Below are 10,256 nucleotides of genomic sequence, written 5' to 3'. Positions count from 1 at the left end.
TGGTCTAAAGCATCTACTTGGAACAAGCTTGGCAAAGCACAGGGAGTGCGGTTCAATCCCCCAGCACCACATGCCAGCCAGCCCCGTCCCCTGGTGGGCTGAGCTGGCCACACACAGAAAAATAAATAAATAATTTTTTTAAAAAATATTCTGCTCCTTAAAAAAAAAAAAAAAAACAATCCTGGGGGCTGGGGAGATGGCTCAGTAGAATAAGTGCTTGCCTGGCAAGTGCAAAGGCCTGAGTTCAATCCCCAGTTCCAAAAAAAAAAATTTCCGGGGGCCAGGGAGATAGCTCAGTAGACTAAGCACTTGTAAGCACTTGTCTGGTAAGTGCAAGGGCCTAAATTTAATCCCCAGTTCTGGAAAAAAAAAAAAAATCCCTTTGTGGTAACAAAGTGCTTCAGGACCCTTCCAGGCTAGGTCAGAAAGGGAGAAGGGGAAGGGAGAGCAGGGTAGGAATGGGAGGGACTGCCCTGGGGTTCCAGTCCCCAGCCTCACCCCCAGGCCCTTGAGGCCTGCGCTCAGGGACGGTTTGCCTGCTGCTCTGCGCACTGACAGCCTCAAGACCAGCTGCTGGGGTTGCATCACCTGCTGCTGCAGAGCAGCCAGAGCACCTGGCAGCCAAAAGGCAACAGAAGGAGGCTTAGAAATTGGGCCCAGGAGCCGCCTCCTTCTCCGTGTTGTGGGAGTGCGGCGTTACTGTCCACAGGGAACACCCTGCAGTTTTCTCTCTTGACTGCTGCTCTAATTCCACTCCTGCATACCTTCTTCCTCATACCTTCCTCCTCTTTCACAGATATCAACATCTTACTCCACCTGGCTCCCAGAGGCTGTAGTCGGGGAGTTTCTGGGCCGGGACCCCCTCTGCAAGCTGGGGTGCCCTGCTGGTATGTGCCCCAACAGGTTTTCCTCTATCAACCTTGAAATCAGCCTGGAGCCGTCTGCCCAGCCCCTGGGGAACTGGAGCTGGTGACAGAGCCAGGTCAGAAGCTGGACACAGAGATTGGGTCTCTGTGGCTGCCCCCTGATCCCCCAGGGGACGTGGCTTACAAAGCCTCCTGTGTCCATGTCTGCCGCCAGCCAGGCTGAGCAAGTTCACCTGCCTGGGTTCCTGCCCAGCTTTGGGAGAAGAGATGCCAGGCGAGGAGGTGCCCACATGCGGCACCTGGCACGGCCTAGTCCTCCCCACGGCTAGGAGGGGCCAGTGAAGATTGGTGGGGTTGGTCTTCAAGAGAGGCCACCTGACTGGCTGCCCCACCCCCCTCCTCTACCAGGCTGCGGAGGACCTGGCACCCACACAAGAGGCCACCAGGACACTTGCCACACCTCCAGCACCTCTGGGTGAGCCAGACCTCCTAGGTCCTCGGCTAGGGAGGGGGCAGAAGAGATGCATGCTTTCCTTTCCTAATGTGACACTGCCTGCTCTCTGGTCCAGGAGCCCACATCACACAAGGACACAGATTCACTTCAGCTCTGACCTCACAGCTGCTGGCCAAGAGTCTGGTGAGGTCCCCGAGGGAAGGGTAGGCAATAGGAGCGCTCACAGGCAGGGCTTGGGCTGCCAGTGGTGGAGCTTGACCTGGGGGAGCTGCAATTGGGCATCTTCCACTCTCTGGACTTGGTCAGGGCTCCTCCACACCCCATACTGCCCTGGGAGAACCCTGCCAGGCTGTGGACCTCAGAGGGGGACATCACCTTGCACTAGGGGCTGAAGAGCCTTGAACACATCTTGAAGTTAGGGAAGGCTTGGTTAGTGCTGTTCTGAGGGTTGGGCGTGGAGAGGGTGGGGGCTTTTGCCCTCTCCCTCCTCTTTCTTTCTCCTCCTCCTGTCCCTGGCCCTTGCCCTGCGCTCTGGTTCATGTTCCCAAGCCCGCTAAACAGGTTAATATTCTTTTTCTTCTTTTTTTCTTTTATCTGCAACAAGGGAAAGGAGTTGGTACTAGAAGTCCAGGCTCCAGTGCAGCGGAACGTTGAGAGGGCTTCCAGGGCTGTCTCTTCCTCTCGCCTTCCTTCACTAAGCTGGGTTGTTGAACCATGTCTGTGACCGGTGAAGTGATGCAGTCCTCGCTGACCCAGGAAATCCTCAGCCACCTAGGCCTGGCCAACAAGGTAGGAGCTGCTGGGATTTTAGGATTCTGGTTTTGGGGGGAGGATTTTTATTGTTTTGTTTTTTGGAGGGGGTGTTGTTTTGTTTTTGTCTTTTTGAGACAGGGTTCACTATGCAGTCCAGGCTGGCCTAGAACTCACAGCAAGCTGGGTATGTTGGGGCATGTCTGCAAATCCAGCACTCAGGAAACTGAGGCAGAAGGATTGCCACGAATTCAAGCTGGGCTACAAATTCAGCTCAAGGCCAGGCTGAACTACATGGGGAGATCTGGGGCTGAGGATTTGGCTCATCGGTATGAATACTTGCCTAGCAAGCTGGAAGCCCTGGGTCAGGTCCTCAGCATCAAAAACAAAAAATAAATCTCCCCTAAAAAACGGTTCAACCAAAGAAATACAGTAAAATAATTTTTTTTAAAAAATACATAGCGAGATCTTGTCTCAAAAAAGACAAAATAAAACAGAACTCGAAGCAATCCTCCTGCTTCAGCCTCCCAAGTGCTGGGATTACAGGCGTGCACCACCATGCCGACTCTGATTTTGTTTTGTTCTTTTAATGTATTTGGTTGTTACAGGTCTCACTACACAGCTCGAACTGGTGGTGCTCCTCCTATTTTTAGCCTCCCCAGTGCTTGGATTACAGGCTTGTGCTGCTATAGCCAGACTCTGGCTGGCTCAACCCACCCTGGAGGCAGGGCTGGCACTGCATGTGGTGCTGGGGATGGAACTACAGTCCCTGCGCTTGCCTAAGGTTGCCTAAGCTTGCCTAAGCAGGTGCTGTAGTCTGCTGAGCTATCTCACCAGCCCTGATTTTGTTTTTAGAGACAAGGTCTCACTGTGTGGCCCAAATTGCCTCAAACTCTAGATCTTCCTGCCTCAGCCTACCAAGTAGCTGGGGTTATAGGCATGTGCCCCATCCCCAGCTAAGAATCTTCTCCGAGCTTGGAAACATGAACCAGAGCACAGGGCAAAGGCCAGGGACAGGAGGAGGAAAAAGAAAGAGGAGGGGGAGGGCAAAAGCCTCCACCCTCTCCACACCCAATCCTCAGAGGCTGTGAGATGAGAGCTAAAAAAAGAGAGTGGGCCTAGCTGAGGACTGAATCAGGTGGGAAAGGCCCCTCCTAATCACCCCTGCTCTTACAGACTGCAGCTTGGGGGACACTGGGCACTCTCAGGACCTTCTTGAGCTTTGGTGTGGACAAGGATGTCCACAGGCTGCTAAGAGCCATCACAGGTCAAGGTGAGCCTCTTCCTTCTGTGTTGGGGTGTGCTGTTTGTGAAATGCCCTAATCCCTGTGTGTCAAACACCATGGCATTGTCACATCTGTCCTCACAGGCCTGTGAGGTGAGCTTGTCATTCCCACCCTACAGATGAGGAATCTGGGGTTCAGGGAGGTGCTTGCAAAGCTGGCCCAAGGCCACACAGCTCATAATGCATTGCACAACTGAGATTGAACCCAGGGCCTGCACAACGAATTACAAACCCAGCCTTATTTTTTGTTTTGTTTTGAGACAGGGTCCTGCTATGTAACCCAGGCTGTCCTTGAACTCGGCAATATTCCTGCCTCAGCTTTCTGAGTGCTGGGATCACAAGTGCATTTGGCACTAAACCCAGCACCCTTTTTTTTTTGGGAGGGGGGTTCTTTTTGAGACAGAGTCTCACTATGCACTTCAGCCTGGCCTTGAGCTCATTTTGTAGCTCAAACTGGTCATAAATTTACAGTGATCCTCCTCCCTCAGTCTCCCAAGTGCTGGTATGCAAGTGAGCACTAACATGTGCAGCCATTTTTTATTTTTAATTTTGAGACAGAATCTCCTCAAATCATTAACCTGATCAGGCTGGGCTCCAACTGTGATTTTCTTATCTCAGCCTCCCAGCGGGCTGGGATTATAGACATACACCACTGCACTCAGAATTGAGAATCTAAGGGCCAGGAGGACAGTTCAGAGGCATAAACCCCACCTGGCAAGCACAAGAACATGAGCTCCATCCCCAGTCCTGCATGCCATTCAGTCTTGGCCCCAGAACTGGATATGGTAGTGCACGCCTGTAATCCCAGCACTTGGGAGGTTGAGACAGGAGGATCTCTGGGAGTTCAAGACAAGCCTGGGGGCTACAAAAGTGAGCACAAGGCCAGTCTGCACTGCATAGTGAGACCCTGCCCCCCCCAAAAAAGGAATGTAAACCAAGTTAGCCAATCCAAATTAAAAAAGGGGTGGGGGAGCTGGAATGCTGGGAATTGAGCCATCAGCCATTGCACTAAGGTACACCCCCAAATCTTTTTATTTTTATTTTGAGACAGGGTCTTGCTAAATTGTTTAGGATGGGCTCAAATTTATAATCCCCGTGCGTTAGCCACTGTGCCCAGTTTAGAACTGGATTCTAGAGCCAGGTGTGATGGTACACGCCTGTAATCCCAGCACTGGGAAGGCTGACGCACCAGGAATGACAAAGTTGGAAGCCAGCCTGGGCTACATAGTGAGTTCAAGGCCTGCCTGAACTATGTAGTGAGACATTATCTCAAAAACAAAGAATGAGATTCTGTGCCACTTAGCTAATCCCAAAAAGTATTTTCTTTTTGACCATCACACCTGGCCTTCTTTGCCTAAATAGGTGTCAGATTTACATGCCATTTTGACATTTTGATTTTTTATTTATTTATTTATTTATTTATTTATTTTTCCGAAAATGGCAGAAGGATTTTTCTTTTTTTCTTTTTTTTGGCTCCGAATGCCTTCATGGCAGGTTTGGCTGGCTTGAGTTGTGGGGATCCAACCACAGCAACCTGAGCCTGACTGCTTTGTTGAAGCAGCCACTTAAAGAACTGAACTAAGGGGTAGGCCCCCATTTTGACATTTTATTTTTAGATGCAAATAAAGCAGGTAACCCCTGCTCCTTCCCTCCTGGCCTTCCAAGACCCTGGTATCCCCCATGGAGCAGGAGGCCTGGCTCCATCCATGCCTTCCTCTTGCTCAGGTGTGGACCACAGTGCCATCATTGACGTGCTGACCAATCGCAGCAGAGAGCAGAGGCAGCTCCTTTCTCGAGCTTTCTGGGAACGCACCCAGCAGGTGAGATGCTGACCCCCAGAATAGGGTCCAGGGTGAGAACCACCTGTTGGACTTAGGGTACAGCAAAGGCAGCCAAGGCCAACCCCTTCCCCAACTAAAATGAGATTAAAAAAAAAAAAAAAAAATCTAGACATGGTAGCACATACTTATAATCCCAGTACTTGGGAGGATGAAGCAGTAGGATTGTTCTGAGTTCAAGAACATCCTCGGTTATAAGGCCAACCTGAACTGTATAACGAGACCCTGTCTCAAAAAGACAAAAAAACAAAAGGACCAAATCTGTCCAAACCCTCTACACTTCCTGTGGCCCCTGACCCCATGCTGTGGGGACACTTTACCTAGGACCTGCTGAAGTCCCTACAGGCAGCTCTGTCTGGAAACCTGGAGAGGATCGTGGTGGCTCTTCTACAGCCTGCGGCCCAATCCGATGCCCAGGAACTGCGAATGGCCTTGAAGGTACCCGGAGAAGTTGCCTGTGGGGAGTCTGGGAATCAGGGACACTGAGGGGAGGAGGGAGGAGATCAGCCCTTAGGGGAAATGGCTATGCCTGCTGTCTGCCCCTCTGTCACCATCCTAATGACACCTAATGACACAGTCTGATTCAGGTCTCAGAGCAGCTCCCTGTCTCCCATAGACTTCAGGCTTTGCTAAAGATGTCGCACTGGAAATCCTTGCCACCCGAGCCCTGCCCCAGCTGCAGGAGTGCCTGGCAGCCTACAAACTCCGTGAGAACATGGGGGGAGGGTCCCCCGGTGGGTGAAAGAAGCACAGGGGGCTGTAGGACAGTCCCCTCCCAAACTCCCTAGACACAGCCACCTGGGACCCTGACTGGGCACATTTTCTTCCTTTGGGGTCTCTCCCCTCCCTCTTCCATGCCTTGGTCTCCCCAGGGAGAGACCCACATGTGATCATTAAAGAATGAGAAACAATGATTAGTCTGGGGTTCCAGGGCAAGTTCCAAAGTAATGACAAGGTTAGGCAACATAAGAGTCTCAGACAGGCCTGTGTCACCTCCCAAACCCCTTGCTGTCCTTGCCATGGCACCCTGGGCACAGCCTGAGGGGCAGTTAGGGTGTCATCTGTTTGGCCCCAGTTGATGGGTTAGGTGCCACCGGCCTCACCACTAATTTGCAATCAGCTCTGTCTCATCTTCATTTTGGCAGAACCAGGGATTGAACTCAGACCCTTGCGCTTGCCAGGGATGCGCTTATTCTACTGAGCCATCTCCCCTCATCTTCATTTTGGCACCTCCCTTTTCCTCTGGGGTCCAGCCTCAGCCTGTGGTCTTATTCTATCTCTTATCTCCCTCCCTCCTTCCCTCCCCTCCTCCCTTCCTACTTTTTTTTTTCCTTCCTACCCTCCTTCCTTCCTTCCTTCCTTCCTTCCTTCCTTCCTTCCTTCCTTCCTTCATCTTCCTTCTCTCCCTTTTTGGCTCTTCCCAGCTTTGTGGAAGGATGTCTTCGCACATCCTTCCTGCTCACCCACAGTCATCAGTGCAGGGCCAGCCCTGGCCATCTTACCTGACAGTGAGGCTTTCCTGTTCCACTCTTCTCCGCATGGCTCTAACAGTGGCTGCCCCCTGCCCGGCAGCTTGGTGCTGGGAATGAGCGCACCATGAGCTAAGTGATGTTCTTAGTGCCATAGCAGTGCCTGGGCCGCACATCCTGGGAATAGGCAGCTATTGAACTACTCTGAGTTGGAGACAGCAGGGTCAGCAGGACGCAGTGAGTCAGGCGTTTGACAGGTCCTGGGGCTGTCCACACTGGGGAAGATCTGGAGTAAGAGAGCTCCTGGCCCCACCCCAGATTTCCAGGCTGAGGCTGAGGAGGACATCAAGTCTGAGACCACTAGCATCTTGCAGGACCTGCTCCTGGCCCTGGCCAAGGTGAGGCGGACTGGCCTGTCAGGGAAGGGAATTCCCCTGTTGGCTCAGGGGATGGGCCAGAGCAGAAGTGCTGCTATTCTGTGATAAACAAAAGGGGTTGGGGGATAAATGGGGGGGGGTTGGGGAAGGCCCACATTTGGGAATGAAAGGCTGCCCCTTGGTGGCACAAGCCTGTAATCCCAGCACTGTGGGAGGCTGAGGCAAGAGGATCACAAGTTTGATCACCATCTTAAATTACCACCTGAGGTAATTTAGTGACTTAGAGACCCTGTCTCAAAATTTAAAAAAAAATTAAAAGGGCTAGGGATGGATGTAGCTCAGTGAAAAGGTCCTAGGTTCAATCCCCCCTGCCAAAAAAAAAAAAAAAAAAAAAAAAAAAACATCCTGAGAACCTGAGAAGTGTCTTCTCCTTTTAGGGGAGTCGTGAGAGCTACTGTGGCATCACTGACTACAATCTGGCAGAGCAAGATGTCCAGGTGAGCCTGGGCGAGGCCTTTGCGGGCCATGCACATACGGCACAACCCTCACCCCGCGTGTCTCGCAGGATGGGCTGTGCCCCCAGGTCCTGCAGAGGGTTTCTGCCTTGGGCAGGGATGGCGCAAGGCCTGGCAGTCACCTCACAGGGGCTCAGCTGCAGTCTCCTCTCGAGAGAAACTGCGCCAGACCCTGTCCCGGGCATTATTTAATCCCTGTGGCAGCAGTAGTTTTCCAAAGCAGAGAACAGAGTTGTGAGGGCAGAGGTAGTATCTTAGCCTTGTTCTTTCATAAATACATAATATAGACACACACACAAAATAGACACGTGTGTGCATACATGTTTACATGCGAGCACACATGCACACGTACAAGTTTACAAGTTAAAATCCCCTCTTTCTAGGGGCCGGGGAGATGGCTCAGTAGAATAAGCACAGGCAAGTGCAAGGGTTTGAGTTCAATCCCCGGTTCTGCCAAAGGGAAAAAAAAAAAAATCCCCTCTTCCATCCTCAATCTCCTTTCTATCATTGTGATGATGGATTCTGGGAACATCCCAACCCTGGCTGAATCCCACCTTCATCCCAGGCACTACAGCGGGGAGAAGGGCCCAGCACAGAGCGACTGTGGGTCCTGATCTTCACCCAGCGCAATCCCGAACACCTCAGGCGAGGTATACACGGGGCTTCTTGTCCCCTTGGCTTGCTCTAGTGATGAGTTCTGGCAGAGGGAGGTGGAGGGAACCCCCTCTCTGTGATGACTCCTTCTGCCATCACCAAGGTATCTTTCTAACTTCTTCCCCATGCAAGTGTTTGATCTGTACCAGTGGCGCACTGGACGGTCGCTGGAGGAGGCTGTGAGACATCATTTCAATGGCGATGCCCAGGCGGCCCTGCTCAACCTAGGTAGGGACCCACCTGAGGCATGGAGTAGGGATCTCCCTGGGATGGGAAGCTGAGGCCCTAGGCCTGGCTCTCCATTCCTCCCTCTCTGCTTCCAGCCTCAGTGGTCAGAAACACACCGCTGTACTTTGCAGACAAACTTCACCAGAGCCTCCAGGTGAGACGCTTGCTCCCTCCCTGTGGAGCTAAATATGGCGGGGTTGGGGGGCAGGTGACCTCTTCCTGGGCAGCAGAGGCCTTTCAGGCTGCTGGTAACATAAAGATCTCACATGTACTTCTTTTTTTTTTTCAGTCTTTTTTGAGACTGTCTCACTATGCAATTCAGGCTGGCCTTGAGCTCACTTTATAGCCCAGGCTGGTCTTGAGCTTACAACAGTCCTCCTGCCTCAGCACCCCTGAGTGCTGGAATTATAAAATGCTGGGGTTACAGGTGTGTGCCGCCACACCTGGTTCTCACATGTACCTCTCTAAAGCTACAGCAGCTCTCTTCCCCTGCACTTCCCAACTGTCTTCTTTCGGCTACAAGGGCCTGAGGTGTAGCTCAGCGGCAGAGAACCCTTATCTGGCACGCACAGCCCCTGCCTTATCGAGGGCAGGGGTGTGAGTTTCAGTTAGAACGAAGCTAGTTGGCCAGCAAAAACATGAAAACTAAGATTTGGGCTTTGTTAATGCCTATGCAATCAAATTTAAGTATGAATCTGCTTTGTCTCTCTCTTTTTTTTTTTTTTTTTTTTTTGGTACTGGGAATCAAACTCAAGACCTCGTACTTGCCAGGAAGGTGCTTCTGCCGCTGAGCTATACCCCCAGCAGGAATCAGCTTTGTAACAGTGCGTTGTAGCCAGACAAGTTAGCTATGCTGGTAATCACAGCACTCTGGGAGGCTGAGGCAGGAGGAAAGCAAGTCCAAGCCCAGCCTATGCAATTTAGTGGCTTAGTGAGACTCTTACTCAAAATAATTTTTTTTTTTAAATTTGTGTGTGTGTGTGTGTGTGTGGGCAGCTCAGTCCACCAGGGGGCGGGGCCGGCTGGGGGATTGAACCACGGTCCCTGTGCTTTGCTAAGCTTGTTCTAAGTAGGTGCTTTAGACCACTGAGCCATCTCACCAGCCCCAAAGATATTTGATAAGTGATACACATTTTTTTTTTTTTTGGTGGGACCGGGGATTGAACTCAGGCCTTTGCGCTTGCCGGGCAAGCGCTTATTCTACTGAGCCATCTCCCCGGCCCCTCAAAATAAAAAATAAAAAGTGGCCTGGGGAGTGCATCTCAGTGTGAAGATCCTGGGTTTAATCCCCCGTCTTTATTATCAGTTGCAGGCAGCAATAACAGTGCTAACACTGGAAGAGTAGCAGGAACGTGCATTTCTCAGGTGCTTGTTGTGTGCAGGGATTATCCTGAGTGTGTTTCACTCGCGTCACCTGATCAGCACAACCATGCTCCACTGTTATTCTATAGCTAAAGCACCGGAGGACATCACGGTTGAGTACATGGCCCAAGTAGCCAGCTAGTAAGTGCTGCAGCCTCGCTAAAGCACACTTAATAATTTAGGGCCTGCACCACTCTGTGTCCCTTAGCCAGCCAGCTTGGCTTCTAGGGATCTCTGTGCCCACATTGTTTGGCATTTGTTCAGTGTCATCCGTTCTTGAACCAGTGTCAGTTTGAGCAATTCCACCAACAGAATCTAGTCATTCTGCTCCATGAATTAGGTCCCCTGTAACAATCTCCCCAAAACCAGTATATAAAAAACTCAAGGGCTGGGGAGATAGCTCAGTAGAATAATTGCTTGCCTGGCAAGCACAGTGTCCTGAGTTCAATCCCCAGTAC

At 51.5% G+C, this 10,256-nt stretch overlaps 1 protein-coding gene across 5 annotated transcripts in view; it reads left to right on the top strand.

Annotated features, from left to right (window-relative positions):
• Positions 1–919: 919 nt before the first annotated feature.
• Positions 920–10,256, top strand: part of Anxa9 (annexin A9) — a 23,171-nt gene continuing 13,834 nt past the window's right edge. The window contains exons 1-13 of one of the 5 annotated variants that reach the window (XM_023716356.1): positions 920–982; positions 1,275–1,341; positions 1,436–1,503; positions 1,925–2,109; positions 3,247–3,343; positions 5,081–5,175; positions 5,518–5,631; positions 5,810–5,900; positions 6,981–7,060; positions 7,477–7,536; positions 8,120–8,204; positions 8,341–8,436; positions 8,532–8,590. In XM_023716356.1, the coding sequence (XP_023572124.1) occupies positions 2,035–2,109; positions 3,247–3,343; positions 5,081–5,175; positions 5,518–5,631; positions 5,810–5,900; positions 6,981–7,060; positions 7,477–7,536; positions 8,120–8,204; positions 8,341–8,436; positions 8,532–8,590 (852 nt within the window). In that variant the 5' untranslated portion in view covers positions 920–982; positions 1,275–1,341; positions 1,436–1,503; positions 1,925–2,034. Of the gene's footprint in view, positions 983–1,054; positions 1,149–1,274; positions 1,342–1,435; positions 1,524–1,924; positions 2,110–3,246; positions 3,344–5,080; positions 5,176–5,517; positions 5,632–5,809; positions 5,901–6,980; positions 7,061–7,476; positions 7,537–8,119; positions 8,205–8,340; positions 8,437–8,531; positions 8,591–10,256 lie in introns of those variants that run through there. The other 4 variants (XM_023716353.1, XM_023716355.1, XM_023716354.1 and 1 more) reach the window with 4 other exon arrangements.

Source organism: Octodon degus, unplaced genomic scaffold (genome assembly GCF_000260255.1).
Source record: "Octodon degus isolate 3935 unplaced genomic scaffold, OctDeg1.0 scaffold00048, whole genome shotgun sequence".
NCBI lineage: Eukaryota > Metazoa > Chordata > Mammalia > Rodentia > Octodontidae > Octodon > Octodon degus.
The sequence above is the reverse complement of the archived record's forward strand: the minus strand, read 5'-3'. Positions and strand labels throughout refer to the sequence as shown.